Raw genomic sequence first — 17,068 nt, 5'->3', positions numbered from 1 at the left:
AAAGCCAACTCGGCTGTTCTGCCGCAGGGTGTCTCCCTCCCCTCTCACGGGTCCACCGGAAGGTGGTCTACAACCTTCTCAATCACACACGGTAGTCTAGCACTGTTCTTCACACATAGCATTTACTCAAAAGCAAACTTACTTTTTTCTTTCTTTAACCAGATGTTTAGGAGTTCACTGACAGGCCTTGGAACTGCCCTACAATCACTACTGGGATCCTGGTTTTAACCTGAGAATCAACAGTACGCATAACAAGCACCCCACCCAATTTGTATGTGTATCACTTCATACTTACGGGTTGAGGCTGCTCTGCGATACAGCAGTTGAAACACAACCAGAATTCACTCATGCTGATAGTCCAAGTTATAAATGAGCACCAATGAAGTTTCCAAATCTCAACTCGAGAAGCTTCACAAAGCACGTTTCTCAATGTGATCAACGTCCAATGATGCCAAAATAATTATTACTTCTCTGTGCTTGTTCCTGGAAGTCAAGTATCTTTTACAGTCAATCTAATAAAGAAAAGGTCAGATTATTTCCTTTCTTTGTTTCTGGTTCTACAGAGACTTGTTTCTGAACCACCAGGAAAAGTATAAAAATTGTTGTCTTGACTCAGGGCCTCAACAGGTGGTCTAGAAAAAGAAAAAAGGAAAGAAAACAAGTTACTTTACTTATCCTTAGAAGCTTATTTCTTAAATCTCTGATAAAATTAAAACTATTTCAAAAAAAGTAAACACTGAAAAAAAAATCAAGACTTTAATAAGTCACTGAACAAAAAAATATTTAAGTACTGAGTGTCATGTATTAGTAACATAGGAACTCAAACGAAACACTAATCCTTGCCTTCACAGAGCATTCAGTTTTGTGGCTATAAAAGCTTTTCCCAAAGCCATGACTCTAAACCAGGAAGACATAAATGACTGCTGTTTTTATATTTGCATAGAAGATCTTCAGTGAAGATTAATGCATACATGTTCAATGGCACAAACGTAGGCCGTAACAAGGCATGAATTTGGGACCCTCATTCTACACAGTCCAAAGGACGTGCCTTGTATTACAGGAAAATGACACATTAAGTTTTAAGCATATGTTCAGAGACGATAAGAAGGAAGAAAACGTACAGTCACCACAGTTAAAATTCAGAAACTGGAATGCATTTTCAAGGAGAGATGAACTTTTCTCACCTCACCCAAACTCTGAAACAAAGAAGTAGCAGTCTTGCAACTGACTCTGTCCAATGAAGCAAGGAAACACTATCAAGGTTTATAAGCTCAAAAGAAAAGTACGTTTCATTTATTTCTGCAGCAAGAGTATTAGAGCAAAGGGTTGTATTTACAACACCATGAACATTATTTCAGCTACTATTTACTTGACAAGCTTAATTCCACCCTGAATCAAAGATCTTGGCCATTAAAAAATTACTGTGAAATCTCTTTTAACCAATTCTATGAAAACAAACATGCCTTTGACGCTGAAATTCTTTATGCTCACCATTGCTATTGTAGCACATATAAACACTGAGTTACTCTAATGTTTCAACTCTACTGGATTTGAAATCTGAGGTTTTAAAATCTACTATATGATTTATTCTATCATCATATTTTCTCATCTACATACAATGCTAGGCAACACCCTTTTTACTTATAATTTATCTTTGCCAGAAACCACTGTCAAATTAATTTTACAATGGAAGGTGTTTTATTTTCTTCACTTTGTAACTACGTAAATGTTCCTTCTGATTAACACTTAAAATTAATCAATGGCTTCCCTACTTAGAAATCCACATTTCCACAAATTCAAATTTCCTTCCCAGAGTAAAGCTACTCCTTATTTTGAAAATTTTAAAGTACACATTTTCCCACTATATGTACTACTCTGAAAGGGATATTCACAAAAATTCTTAATGTTTACTTGAAGAATGACTGCTTAAAGTGTAAGAATTTGTACTGTTGGAGATAAGACAGAAAAGATACTTAAGTGTATCACCTAGAAAACAGATAGGATGAAATATATTTTCAAACCAAGGGGATGTTTGCAGCTCCACAGGTTTTTATTTGTTAAGTAAACATTTAAGTCTAAAAATGTTTCAAACACGCCTTGGAATATCATACCAATATACTTTCCATCTTCTTGCTTTTCTAAACAAAATTTCTTTTTAGAATTTTTTTTACAAATGTGTATATACTTAAAACACATTTATACATAACACCTTTAGAGAAGTACTGAATTTGTCACAAAAATTTCCACAGACACTAATAATAAATATACTCATAGTTACTTTCACTTCCTGAGCTCAGTGTTGCTTAAATCACATCCACACTGAAAACCTTACTTTTCACATCTTAAGATAACAAAAGAAGTGTCACTTTGCAACATCAACAACTAAACTTGGTTTAAACACAACTCAGCAGATTCCACACATAAATTAGGGGTCAAACTGGACTACAGCACCAGAGCATTTCACAAACCACAGTTTCATTAGACATAAGATTTTACAAAAGCTTATGTGAACTGTCAGGCTAGTTAGTGATTTGCAGAGCTTCCTTGCATTAAAAGTTCAGTCTCTTGACTTTCAGAGACTGGCGTTGAGTAAAAAAAGTATAGAAGCAAGCAGTATGCTCTGGCAAAAATATAACCTCCTCAGCCCCTTCCCCTCCTCCTCCCTTTCCACACCTAAATCAAATGCTGCAGATATAAGCTTCATACTTGTGTGAACAGTTTCACTGCTGATAATTTAAAGAATTTATGTCCCAACATCCTACACACAAATCAATAAAACAAAACTTCTTAGGTCAACTTCCAAAGAAACAGTAAGGCCATGACTCGGAAAAATATAAAAAAGGCAACGAGGCATACCTCTAAGCAAATAATTTCTTTTCCTTTTTTTGTGAAATACTTTAACTCAGTTGAGGTACAGAGCATGCTTAGTTTGTGTGAAACAGAATTGGATAAAATTTAGAATTCAGACTTTGAAATAAAAGAATGGTGGCAACTGTTAAAACTATCTTAATTTTTCACAATGTTAGCCTGAGGAACTGACAAGCTCTGTTAGTTAAAAAAATGTAATACTACACTGCCAATGTCACAGGTCGGAAATGAGGGCTAAATTAGGATGTACGTAAGGGTAGTGCATATATTACAAAGAGTTATACTGATATAAGATGCTCTTATTTGTTACCAAAATTAAAATGGCAAACCATACAATGAAGTAACAAAAATAATGTTTAATAGCCGTGAGTTTTTAGCAAACAACCTGAAAATCTACATTCCCCACCACACCAAAAAAAAAGAATAAAAAAATTTTTAAAGAACTGACACAATCTACAGAGTGGGAAAAAAATATTTGCAAACAATGCGACCCACAAGGCCTTAATTTCCAAAATATTGTAACAGCTCATACAACTCAACAACAACAAAAACAGCTTAATCAAAAAATGGGCAGAAGACTCAAGAGACATTTCTCCGAAGAAGAAATACAGGCACATGAAGTAAGTGCATGAGAAGATGCCTGACACTGCCATCATTAGAGAAATGCAAACCAAAACTACAGCGAAGCACCGACTCACAGCAGTCAGAATGGCCACCATGAAGAAGGCCACCAATAATGGAGAGGGCATGGAGAAAAGGCAACCCTCCCCCACTGTAGGAAGGATGCAAATCAGTACAGCCACTATGGAGAACGGGCTTCCCTGGTGGCTCGGACAGTGAAGCGTCTGCCTGCAACGCGGGAGACCCGGGTTCCGTTCCTGGGTTGGGAAGGTCCCCTGGAGAAGGAAACGGAAATCCACTCCAGCACTCTTGCCTGGAGAATCCCATGGACGGAGGAGCCCGACAGGCTACAGTCCAAGGGGCTGCAAAGAGTCGGACACGACTGAACGACTTCACTTTTACTTTCCTATGGAAAACAGTATGGAAGTTCCTCAGAAAACTAAAAATAGAATTACCATATAATCTAGCAATCCCACTCCTGCACATATACCTGAAAAAACTATAATTCAAAAAGACACACGCCCTCCCATGTTTACAGCAGCACTATTTCCAATAGCCAAGACATGAAAACAATCAAAATTTCCACTGAGAGATGAATGGGTAAAGATGGTGTGGTACATATATACAATGGAATACTACAGACACAAAAAGGAACAAAATAATGCCATTTGCAGCAACACGGACACAACTAGATTACCATACTACGTGAAGTAAATCAAAAAGAGAAAGACAAATACCGTATGCAATCACTTCTATGTGGAACCGAAGATACTGCACAAATGAACATATCTATGTCGCAAGACTCAGACACAGAGAAGAGGCTTGTGGCTGCCAGAGGGCTGGGGGCTGGGGAGGACTGGACTGGGACTTTAGAGTTAGTAGATGCAAACTATTACATATAGAAAGGATAAACAACAAGGCCCTACTGAACAGCACAGGGAACTATACAACCTAAATAACCACAATGGAGACTAATATAAGGAAGAATATGTATCTGTGTATAACTGAGTCACTTAGCTGTACAGTAGAAATTAACACAATATTGTAAATCAACTGTATCTCAATAAAAAACTGGGAAAAAAATGAACTATACTTCATTCATACAAAAGAATACTACAATAAATGGTAGCTTCATCCAACACACTGGTCAATTCTCACTGCCATGTTATTGAGGACAAAACAATGCACATGGAAAGACCTCATGTATATGAATTTCAAAAACAAGTTCAAAAAAATAAAACTTCAACCAAACTATTTTGTGTAGAGATGCATAAGGAAGTGTAAAAAAGTAAAGCTAGAAAATTATAATACAAGTCAGGAAAGTGTAGTTATCTCTGCAGCTGAGGGCAGGAATTAAGAATGGGAAGAGATGCACGAGGGCTCTTGGAATGCTGATAACATTCTACCTCTTGATCTAGGTGGTAGTTACTCAAGCACTTGCTTTATAACTTTGTATTAAATGTACATTTATGGTCTATGCAATTTTCTACATATTATATCTTTAAATAACAATTTAAATATATAAGTAAAAGAAGAAAGTACTAACAATTTCAAGTTGTTGGAGTCACGGAAATGCAAAAAAAAAAAAAAAATCAAATAAAAATGAACATCCTTACTAGAGACTCTGAAGGACTTGGTAAAATTTGGGGTGTTTGGGTAGGGAGATGAGTAGTAAGATCTGAAACTCTACCAGATGCCAAAGAGGTTTCCAACAGAAATGCAGAACCTACTAATCAATGACCAAGTCTGAGTTCTCAGTAAAGCTATATCATAGCTGCACCAGCACTAAATCTGTCTCAATCTAGTTAAAATCATTCTTTTGATAGTGACTTGTGGTACAACGTTCTTCCAGCAGCCGTGGGGGGTGGGGGGGTCGCCAGGGGGGAACATTCTGAAGAGAGCTTTCAAACTATGTATTTATCACAGACCTACTATTCTGTGGCTAAAGTTCAAAATTAAGCCACTGTTCCCTGAACTCAGTTATAAAGGCACACTTTTGGGGGCATATGCAGCTACTGAAGTAAGGGTAGTTTTTCTTCTTAGAATGACTGGTTAAAGTTTATTCCTTCCCACTGTTTCATGTAAATATAATCACATAGTATAAAAAAAAATCTGGCTTTTTTCATTCTGCACGTTTCTGAGATTTTCCATGACGCCTCCATCAGCTAATTCATACAGACTTCCACTGTACAGACACAGCACAATGTAACTGTTTCTATTTGTTAGTTCCAGTTTGGGGCTATTAGAAATGCTTCTGTGAATTAGCATACACAAATATTCATGTGAACAGAAATTTTCATTTCTCCTGGGTAAATATTTAGAAAGAGAACTACTGAGTCATATTTTAAGAACAGTTTGAACTTTAAACTGTTTTGCAGTTTTCCAATTCGGTTGTTCAGTTCAGTCGCTCAGTCGTGTCCAACTCTTTGCGATGCCGTGAATCGCAGCACACCAGGCCTCCCTGTTCATCACCAACTCTCGGAGTTCACTCAGACTCACGTCCATCGAGTCAGTGATGCCATCCAGCCATCTCATCCTTGGTCGTCCCCTTCTCCTCCTGCCCCCAATCCCTCCCAGCATCAGAGCCTTTTCCAAAGAGTCAACTCTTCGCATGAGGTGGCCAAAGTACTGGAGTGTCAGCTTTAGCATCATTCGTTCCAAAGAAATCCCAGGGCTGATCTCCTTGAGAATGGACTGGCTATCTTGCATTTGTACCAGCAACGTATGAGAGTTCCAACTGTTCCACTTCCTACCAACACGTTGTGTCGTTAATCTTGTTAACTTCAGTCATTCCCTCTGTATGAGGTACTATCTTGCTGTGATAGCAAGCCATTCATATATTTTCTTCTTTGGCTAGGTACAATCAGATCTTTTGCCCATTTTTTTAATCTATGTGGTTTTTCAGCTGTGCTCTTTCCATATTCTAGATCTAGTCCTCTGTCTGGTAAGTGTATTGTGAGTATTTTTTTCCTAGTCTTTGTCTTTCCACTTTTTAAAAAACAACATGTCTCAGATAGTTTAAGTTTTTTTAATAAAGTCGAGTTTATCTATTTCACCTTTTATGATCTGTGTTCAAAGAAATGTTTGCATATTCCCCCAAACACTTTTTCTTCAGTTATTTTTTCACCCACAACTTTCATTTTTTACGTTCAGTCTATAATCCTTTTAGTTATTAGTGGTAGTATAAAGTAAAGGTTAATGATTCCTTTCTTTGACATGGATATACAATTGCTCCAGATCATTTCCTCATGGATCCCTTTGCCTACTGACTTGATTTGGTACCTTTTACTGAAAATCAAATAACTGTTAAGTTTGGGTCCATTTCTGGGCTGATGATTAATTACATTGACCTATTCCTATACCAGACCCAGTCTGCCTTTCTGATACATGTATGCGAATGCTAAGTCTCTTCAGTCGTGTCTGACTCTCTGTGACCCCATGGACTGTAGCCTGCCAGGCTCCGCCATTCATGGGATTCTTCAAGCAAGAATATTGGAGCTGGTTGCTCTGCCCTCCTCCAGGGAATCTTCCCAACCCAAAGGTTTGACTCAAGGATCGAACCCGTGTCTTATGCCTCCTGCATTGGCAGGCAGGGTCTTTACCCCTAGCGCCACCTGGGAAGCCCGCTATAATTTTATACTACGACTTTAGTCCAATAGTGATAAATCTTTCCAAGTATTCTTTTACAAGATTACTTTGCATTGTCTAGATGCTTCACATTTCCATACACGTTTGAGGATCAGTTTGTCAATGTCTAAAAAAGAAAAAATCGCCCCTGAATCTGACTGGGACTGCATTTTTTCCTGACATTTGGAAATTTACATTTTAACAATATTGAGTATCTACTCCATTAACATGGGGCTTCCCTGGTGGCTCAGCAGTAAAGTATCCACCAGCCAATGGAGGAGGCGTGGGTTCCATCCCTAAGCTGGGAAGATCTCCTGGAGGAGGAAAGAGCAAAACCCACTCCAGCATTCTTGCCTGGAAAATTCTAGAGAGAAAGGAACCTAACATCTGCAGTTCACAGGGTTGCAAAGGAGTCCGACACAACGTAGCAACTAAACAACAACAATCCATTAACATGGCACATCCAAAAGTCTGTAGACTGTACAAGTTTCCTATGTATTTTCTGTTGCATCACTTTTGTTTTTTGAACTTTGTTTACAGCCTTCCTCAGAAAGCTTCTGTTTTTCCTTTTTTGGCTGCACTGCCTAATTTACGGATCTTAGTTCCCTGACCAGGGACTGAATCTGGATGAAAGTGCAGAGTCCTAACCACTGGACAGCCAAGGAACTCTCCGTATGAAAGCTCGAAAGTCAGGAAGTCAAAAGTCGATTTTCATCACAGATTGCGGGGTTTATCTTACTTTTGACAAATTTTCATCATGAATTGGTTTAATTTTACCTTTCCCAGGATAATAAAACTATCATCCCACATAGTTTCATTTAGGTTTACTTTTACAAATTGTCTAGGACATTAATATTTTATAGGTATAGTCAGGTAGCATTTTCAGTCTACCCAGGCTTTTCCTTTCTGATATCCTCCTTTTCCTCTTAATTAAAACTCAATTGCTTAAGCTAAGCATATACATATGTACGGGAGGGTCTGTTATGTTGGCTCAAACCTGACAGAGTCTGCAATGTAAACAGAGTAATACATAAGAAAACTACTGTTCCCTTCTCAAATGCCCACACTTCTCACCCTCGTATAAGAACAAATACCACGCCTACCTTTTCTAGCTTTCATAATAAATCCTCCTTTTCCTTTCCTGCTACACTCCTTCTTTCCTTTTTCCAGTTTCTCTCTCTCCCTTTTCTATCTCTTCATCCACTGTCCTAAAACCCTTCATTAGCGATACAGAGTTAGAAATAACAATTCTGTGACAGAGTAGGCTCTCAATTATTAGTTCACGGATTGAAAGCTATCTTTTCTCCTGAGTCTAGGTAGATATTTATACCCACCTATTAATGAACATCTCATGTGGTCGCCTTGTTAACATTATCTGTAACACTGAATTCACAGTCTTTCTCCCCACATCTGTGCCTATGTTACCTTTCTTGGTGGGTGGTATCATCATACAAGGTTTACCAAGCCAAAATATACTCAAATTCTATCCCACTACCAGCAGTTCAGGGAATTAAAAATCATACTGTAAAATACTTTCTTATATTTAAACAAATTTTTACTCTTATTCGGGGCTTCGCAGCTGGCGCAGTTGTAAAGAATCCACCTGTCAATGCAGGAAACATGGTTTCAACCTCTGGGCTGGTAAGACCCCCTGGAGAAGGAAATGGCAACCCACTCCAGTATTCTTGTCTGGAAAATCCCATGATCAGAGGAGCCTGGTGGGCTACAGTCCATGGGGTTGCAAAGAGTCAGACACTACTGAGCACATCCATATTACCTTACTCTTACTAAAAAATAATACAAGCGCCAAGATTTTTAAAGTATTGGTGAGCAATAAAAAGCTGTTTAAAGTGGCAAGCATGATATATATCGACTAACACTTTATGGGCTGCCCTGGTGGCTCAGATGGTAAAGAATCTGCTTGTGACGTGGGAGACCTGGGTCAATCCCTGGACTGGGAGGACCCCCTGGAGAAGGGAATGGCTACTCACTCCAGCATTCTTGCCTCGAGAATTCCATGGACAGAGAAGCCTAGTGGACTACAGCTATGGGGTCGCAAAAATTAGGACACGACTGAGCAACTAGTACTTTCACTTTCACAGTCATGGAATACGAAATGTTCTAATACAATTCTTTGGGCTTCCCAGGTGGTGCTCATTGTAAAGAACCTGTCTGCTAATGCAGGAGACATAAGAGACATGAGCTAGATTAAGGAGGAAATGGCAACTCACTCCAGTATTCTCGCCTGGAGAATCCCATGGACAGAGCAGACTGAAAGGGCTACAGTCCATGGGGTCACAAAGAGTTGGACAGGACTAAAGCGACTTAGCATGTACCTTTCTGTTCATAGTCATCTTTAAGTTATCAAGGGGTTTCTTCTGATATTTATGAATAAGATGACAACTACTAATTCCTGTTATTGACTTTTAGATAATTTAACCTGATTTGCCGTTAAAAATAGATTAGAATATGTCTTTTTTTTAAATCACTGCCTACCCTCAAGCTCCCTTTTACTTATCAACACTGATAATTAATAGTTTTTGGTTGAATCAATAATCAGTGTTTGTTACTACAACTGCCACTGCTGAAACAAGTCATCTATTAGAATTAGCTATTTTTGCTTGAATAATCATTGGTTTTTCTGTGGTTAATAACTCCTGAGAATTTGTGTTTGCTTGGTTTTTCTATGTACATACACCAGAACTGTTCAGTCACTAAGTCATGTCCAACGCTTTTGTGACCCCAGGGACTGTAGTCCACCAGGTCCCTCTCTCTCTGGGATTTTCCAGGCAAGAATAGTGGAGTGGTTGCCATTCCTTCAGATGGTAAAGAATCTGCTTGCAATGCAGGAGATCCAGGTCTGATCCCTGAGTGGGGAAGATCCCCTGGAGAAGGAATGGCTACCCACTCTGGTATTCTCACCTGGAAAATTCCATGGACAGAGGGGCCTGGTAGACAATAGCTCAGCGGGGTCACAAAAGAGATACGACTGAGCAACTAACAGTTTTCACTTTCTCCCAGGGAAGACTCCTGACCCAAGGACTGACCCCGCATCTCCTCCACTGGCAAGTGGATTCTTTACCACTGAGGCACCAGGGACTGCAAAACACTTTAATTAGCTCTCTACAAGACCTGTAATTTCCAAATACCTGAACATGTGAGTAGATGTACTGAGTTAAATTTTCTTTTCATTTTGTCACATGACCACCTAGCCTCTTGCTTCAATCTTTACTAGCTGCTCTCCAGGCATTTTTCCTTCGGTTCCTTTCCTGGGTTGATGGCCTCTTTCTGAGGTCTCTTTTTTCATCCTCCTCAGCTTACTTTGTAGAAAATCACACATTCCAGTTCACCATCTCCCTAGTGAAGGACGCCTGTGTGGCAAAGAATCTGACATGACTTGGAGAGTAAACAACACATTCTAGTAGCTTCTTAAGAAAGGGTACAGGGAAGAAAAACGTTTTAAACGCTTGCATTTGACATCTAATTGACTGGTTAAACACAGAATATCAAGTTAAGGATCTTTTACTCAGGATTTTAAAGGCAACGCTTCACTATTAACTACTTTCAAGAGTAGCTGCTAAGAAGTCTGGAGACATAATTTCCTTTCTTTTCTGGTGACATATTTCTCCCTTCTCTGGGAAGTTGAAAGATTTTCTCTTTACTTTTGGAATTCTCAAGTTTTTCAGCGATATAACTTGGTTTGGTCCTTTTCATTCATTGTGCTGGGAACTGGATGAGTTCTTTCAAACTGAAGAAAATATCAGTAACTATACTACATGGTTGTTGAGAGAATTACACCAAGTACTTATGCATAGCATAGTAGTTAGTAGTTTGTTGCTCAGTCGTGTCCGACTCTTTGTGACCCCGTGGACTGTAGCCTACCAGGCTCCTCCCTCCATGGGATTCTCCAAGCAAGAGTACTGGAGTGGGTTTCCTTCTCCAGGGGATCTTTCCAACCCAGGGATTGAACCCGGGTCTCCCGCATTGCAGGCAGATGCTTTAACCTCTGAGCCACCAGGGAAGCCCGTGCTTAGCATAGGTAGGTATAAATAATATTGATGATTATCAATATTTATCCACATTTACCAATTTTTAGATCACCATTTTTTCTTGCCTCCCAATTTTTCCTTTCAACTTCCTTCTTCTGCTTTAAGAATTTTTTTTTCAGTAGTGTGTGCATGCTAAGTCTCTTAAGATGTGTCCAATTCTTGTGACTCTACTGTAGCCCACCAGGCTCCTCCGTCCATCAGGTTCTCCAGACAAGAATACTGGAATGGGTTACCATGCCCTTCTCCAGAGGATCTCCCCAACCCAGGGACTGAACCCACATCTCTCTCGTCTCCTGCATTGGCAGGTGGGTTCTTTACCACTAACGCCATCTGGGCAGGACATCTTTTTAAATATTTAGCTACAAGTGGTAAGCTTCTCAGTTGTCTCTCTAAAATTGTGGATTTTCTTTTTCATTTTAATTTTGAAATAATTTATACAACTACTAAAGCAGAACAGAAGCATGCCATGTACCCTTCACTCAGTTAACACTGGTAACTCAAGGTCTGTACTGTGTCCTCAGTCTTGTGTGACAGTTTAGCTAAGTATAGAATTCTTGGCTGATAGTGGTTTTCCTTCAGTCCTTTACACGTTATTCTGACCACTACTGTTGTTGATGAGAAGTCAACTGTCAATCTAATTTACCATCCTTTAAACATAAATTTACTTTTTCTCTACGAAGGCACTTAAGACTGTCTTTGCATTTGACTCCAATTTCACTGACTCTCTAGCTTCAGATTCATTTCTATGTATGTATGATTCTTTTACCTGTTTCTACTGCTATTTAACTTTTGCTATGAATATTTTCCCCCAGGTAGGGACTTTCAATAATCACAATTTTAATTTCCTTCATTGTCCGTCTTTCATTCAGACAGTTTAGACTTATAGTGTTTTCCTGATTACTCTGTTAAAGCCCAGTGTTGCCTGGTTGAGGAACAATCCATGAAGCACCGTATGCACTTTCTAATTCTTAGAAACCCATAAAGTGAAGTATAAAATTCAAGTTTACATTTTTTAATTTAATTTCTCAGCTTGAGATTCTCACATCACATGTACAGTCACATTCATATTACACACTTATCTACATGCAAGCTCAGAAAGAGTAATAATGTAGTGACTTAGAATTTAGACTCAGATACTAGAGAGCCTACATAGGAATCCTGCATTCCTCCACACTTTGGATGAATGATCCTGGGCAGGTTACTTAACCTCTGTGTATCTCAGTTCACAATTTTATAAAATGGAGTTTTTAACTATCTGCCTTAAAGCTGTATGTGAGGATTAAATGAATAAATTTAAACTGCTTAGAATAGTGCCTCGTTTCTGCTTTATTGACTATGCCAAAGCCTTTGACTGTGTGGATCACAATAAACGGTGGAAAATTCTGAAAGAGATGGGAATACCAGACTACCTAACCTGCCTCTTAAGAAATCTGTATGCAGGTCAGGAAGCAACAGTTAGAACTCGACATGGAACAACAGACTGGTTCCAAATAGGAAAAGGAGTACGTCAAGACTGTATACTGTCACCCTGCTTATTTAACTTATATGCAGAGTACATCATGAGAAACGCTGGACTGGAAGAAACACAAGCTGGAATATCAAGATTGCCGGGAGAAATATCAAGCACCTCAGATATGCAGATGACACCACCCTTATGCCAGAAAGTGAAGAAGAACTAAAAAGCCTCTTGATGAAAGTGAAAGAGGAGAGTGAAAAAGTTGGCTTAAAGCTCAACATTCAGAAAATGAAGATCATGGCATCTGGTCCCATCACTTCATGGGAAATAGATGGGGAAAGAGTGGAAACTGTCAGACTTTATTTTTGGGGCTCCAAAATCACTGCAGATGGTGATCGCAGCCATGAAATTAAAAGACACTTACTCCTTGGAAGAAAAGTTGTGACCAACCTAAATAGTATATTCAAAAGCAGAGACATTACTTTGCCGACTAAGGTCCGTCTAGTCAAGGCTATGGTTTTTCCTGTGGTCATGTATGGATGTGAGAGTTGGACTGTGAAGAAGGCTGAGCGCCAAAGAATTGATGCTTTTGAACTGTGGTGTTGGAGAAGACTCTTGAGAGTCCCTTGGACTGCAAGGAGATCCAACCAGTCCATTCTGAAGGACATCAACCCTGGGATTTCTTTGGAAGGAATGATGCTAAAGCTGAAACTCCAGTACTTTGGCCACCTCATGCGAAGAGTTGACTCATTGGAAAAGACTCTGATGCTGGGAGGGATCGTGGGCAGGAGGAGAAGTGGACGACCGAGGATGAGATGACTGGATGGCATCACTGACTCGATGGACTTGAGTCTGAGTGAATTCCGGGAGATGGTGATGGACAGGGAGGCCTGGCGTGCTGCGATTCGTGGGGTCACGAAGAGTCGGACACGACTGAGCGACTGAACTGAACTGATACAGCAAATTTAAAAAAACGAGATAAGTTTTCATTGTTATCATGATCAGATGATCAGATCACGCTAGTCAATTCTAAAGGAAATCAACCCTGAATATTCACTGGAAGGACTGTTGCTGAAGCTGAAGCTCCAATACTATGGCCACCTGATGTCAAGAGTTGACTCACTGGAAAAGACTTGATATTGGGAAAGACTTAAGGCAAAAGGAGGAGGAGGAGGGAGAGAATGAAATGGTTAGACAGCATCCCTGACTCAGTGGCTATGAATCTGAGCAAACTCCAGGAGATAGTGAAGAGCAGAGGAGCCTGGAGTGCTACGGTCCATGGGGGTCCCAAAGAATCCCATGAATTAGCAACTGAACAAAAAACAAATGATCGTCATTGTCCTCACAACTGCATCACTCTTTTCTCCCCTTCCTCCAGTGAAAGTGAAAGTCGCTCAGCTGTAACCTCATGGACTATACAGTCCATGGATTTTCCAAGCCAGAATACTGGAGTGGGTAGCCGTTCCCTTCTCCAGGGGATCTTCCCAATCCAGGGATCAAACCCAGGTCTCCTGCATTGCAGGCAGATTCTTTACCAGCTGAGCCACAAGGGAAGTCCAAGAACACTGGAGCTGGGTAGCCTATCCCTTCTCCAGCAGATCTTCCCGACCCAGGAATCAAACCAGTGTCTCCTGCACTGCAGGCAGATTCTTTATCAGCTGAGCTACCAGGGAAGCCCAGAGAACTGAGCAGAGACGAGTTTCCTTGATGCTTATCTAGGCAAGCAGACAAAGATTTTTCTAGTTCATCTATCTTTCTGAGACAAAGTAGCACGCATACAGAACTACGTGAGTATGTTTATTATAATTTTATATTTAAGAGGGCAAGTATTAAGATAAATAAAGCAAAAGCAGTACTAAGGTAGCAGAGCATACAGTAAGATTAACAATAGAGGGTTTTCAGTTGATATCTGAATAAGGAATTCTACCTTACTCTATCACTTACTAATTACAAAGAAAATACACTCATAATTAATTATATTTAGTAAGGTTTTTCACTTAGTGTAGAAGGCTATGTATATCAGAAGATTAAACTTGTTGAGGGGAATGCATACAATACCTACTTACTACCTGAACTGGCTGCCTTGTCTGTTTTGCAAGAGGAGGAGGGCAGTTAATTAAAGGCTTGAAGAATGAGAAGTATGTAATCCAAGCTTCCTGGTCCAGCATGGAGTACCACCCCATCCATCCCTTGGGAATGTGAAAGCTGATTAGGCACAAAGTACAATCATTTATCTGGGTGTGGAACAAGGTAAGGTTCAGACCAGGCTTTGATACGGTGTTTCAGATTCATCCCCAGAGAGCATCAAAGCTCACTGTGATTTCCATTTGACTGCTACTTGCCTTGAGACTACTGCCTCAGGACTTTTTGTTAACTTGCTATTTTTCCTGGAGGAGGTGGGATGATATATTTTCAGCAACCAGTGATATTTTTTGGCTGAGAAAAAAGTTTACAAGATTTGGTATAATAACAGAACTATGTCAAGCTAAAGAGTACACTTAGTTGTTCAAATTTCTTCGCTCCAACACTGCCACAAAAATTAACTTCAAAGTGTATTATCAAAGTGCCTATAATACCCTACAAGACATGACTAAGGTTATTAGGTTATCAAGTTTCTTCTCAAGCCAAACGTCTAACACAAACAAAAAAGCCACATAGAATACATTTTACTTACACAGTTCACACCATTGGCAAATTAAAGATGAACAATGACAATACCCAAGACAAACATATGTCCTTTGCTAAAGACTAGTCAAACTACCAATTTACATACAGCTTTGGCGTTCTCAAACTTACCATAAAATTATCATTTTTTCCCACAGTTGCTTAGGTCTCCCCAAGCTTATCCTTAAGACTAAACTGGTTTTCCTATTCTTAGTGTGGAGGAAAGGAAATCAATGCAGAAAACATAAGTCCTTAGTAGAGTCCCATGGGACTGAAGCGACAAGTGGGGAAAATTCCAAAAGATTTCAACAAATACACTGCCATTAACTTCACTACAGATAAAACCTATCAAAGTAAGTCAAACTCTGATTACAAATACAAACCATTGGAACCCTCAAACAAAATCAATAATGGTAACTGGACTATTGCTTCAAGTACTAAGATAAAATTTACAGTTTAAAAGAGCCAAATGACTTTAAAAAAAGAAAAAGAAAGTATCCACACAGACATACAGAACTCAATCTACAGGTTAAAAAAAAAAAAAATCTAGAAACCACCACACCAAAACCCCTTGGGAATTTTCCAGGGAGAATGTGAATCGATGCTTTCAATTACAAATAGGCACCTGGTGTTCTGACCTGTGTTCTGAGGCGCACACAGAAGAAACAGGCTGCCCTTAGTCAGAATGAGTTTGTGTTTCTCCAAAAGAAGAATCACTAAGCTCTTCATGGGAAAACTTGCTGTTATTTTAGCTTTTAAAAGTTTTCTTATCAAAACCATAAGTTATATAATTATTTTTAAAAAACAGGGTAAAATAACATTCCCAAAATTTAAAATAAGGTATTTTCATAGTTTAAATGATCTTCAGAATACCTTGAAAAAAATTATTAAACCAATCTGCTATTCTCCTTGGTAAGCCCACACACAATTTCAAGAATAAGGTGTACTTTTAACTAAAAAAAAAAAAAAAAAAGGAATTTACATAAACCAACACCGAGTATCCAGACTATGTAAGAGAGACTTGAAAGGCCTATGAAAGCATTCACAGACTTGACTATGAACGAGTTAGTGCTGTGACGTTAAAGAAGAAGTTGAAAATATATCTATGTGGGGTCCCAGCTGGTGGTTTAAAAGTCTTTTTGGTTGCTTAAAGAAAACAATGTAAGGTAAAAATACTTCTCTATCACCTTTTTATCTTCCAGGTTCAGGATAAAATTTAATATATTTCTATAAAAAGTGTTAACAGTTTACATGTAAACATAAATATAGGAATGATGTTTTAAAACAGGTCATCTTAAAGAATGCTAATCTCAAATGTAATAGTGAAGGTAGTTCAACTTGGGGGCAACACAAAGAATACCTTGCCACAAAGAAAATTTATAATACTTGTGTGTATTATCTATTGAAAAAAGGGTTTTCCACTGCTATATTAAACTGTAAGTGCAGTGTAACCATAAGGAAATTAAAAAGCACATGTACATTCAGCTTCTTTTTTTGGTATTTCATTCTTCAACTTAAAGCAGGTAATCAATAACTTTGTGGTAACATCTGTTAACTGAATAACAGAAATAAACTTCAGCATGCATTCTGAATGCAGGATTTCACCATACACGGATACATGTGTTATTGATATAATTCAGTTGACCCTTAAACAATGCAAAGAGTTAGGGGGTTGAGATCCTTCCCATAGTAGAAAATCAGAGTATAACTTTAGACTCAGCGCTTCATACACAGTTCCACATCCACAGATTCAATCAACCATGGATCATGTAGGACGTATTTA

The 17,068-nt window shown here is 38.9% G+C and overlaps 1 protein-coding gene across 7 annotated transcripts in view; it reads right to left on the bottom strand.

Annotated features, from left to right (window-relative positions):
- The window catches only part of CDC42SE2 (CDC42 small effector 2), a 118,051-nt gene that overhangs the window by 51,209 nt on the left and 49,774 nt on the right, over positions 1-17,068 (bottom strand). For all 7 annotated transcript variants that reach the window (XM_040241797.1, XM_040241796.1, XM_040241799.1 and 4 more), the window contains one exon: positions 296-632. In XM_040241797.1, the coding sequence (XP_040097731.1) occupies positions 296-349 (54 nt within the window). In that variant the 5' untranslated portion in view covers positions 350-632. The remainder of the gene's footprint in view (positions 1-295; positions 633-17,068) is intronic.

This window comes from Oryx dammah, unplaced genomic scaffold (genome assembly GCF_014754425.2).
Source record: "Oryx dammah isolate SB20612 unplaced genomic scaffold, SCBI_Odam_1.1 HiC_scaffold_5, whole genome shotgun sequence".
NCBI lineage: Eukaryota > Metazoa > Chordata > Mammalia > Artiodactyla > Bovidae > Oryx > Oryx dammah.
This window is presented reverse-complemented; position numbering and strand designations above follow the sequence as displayed.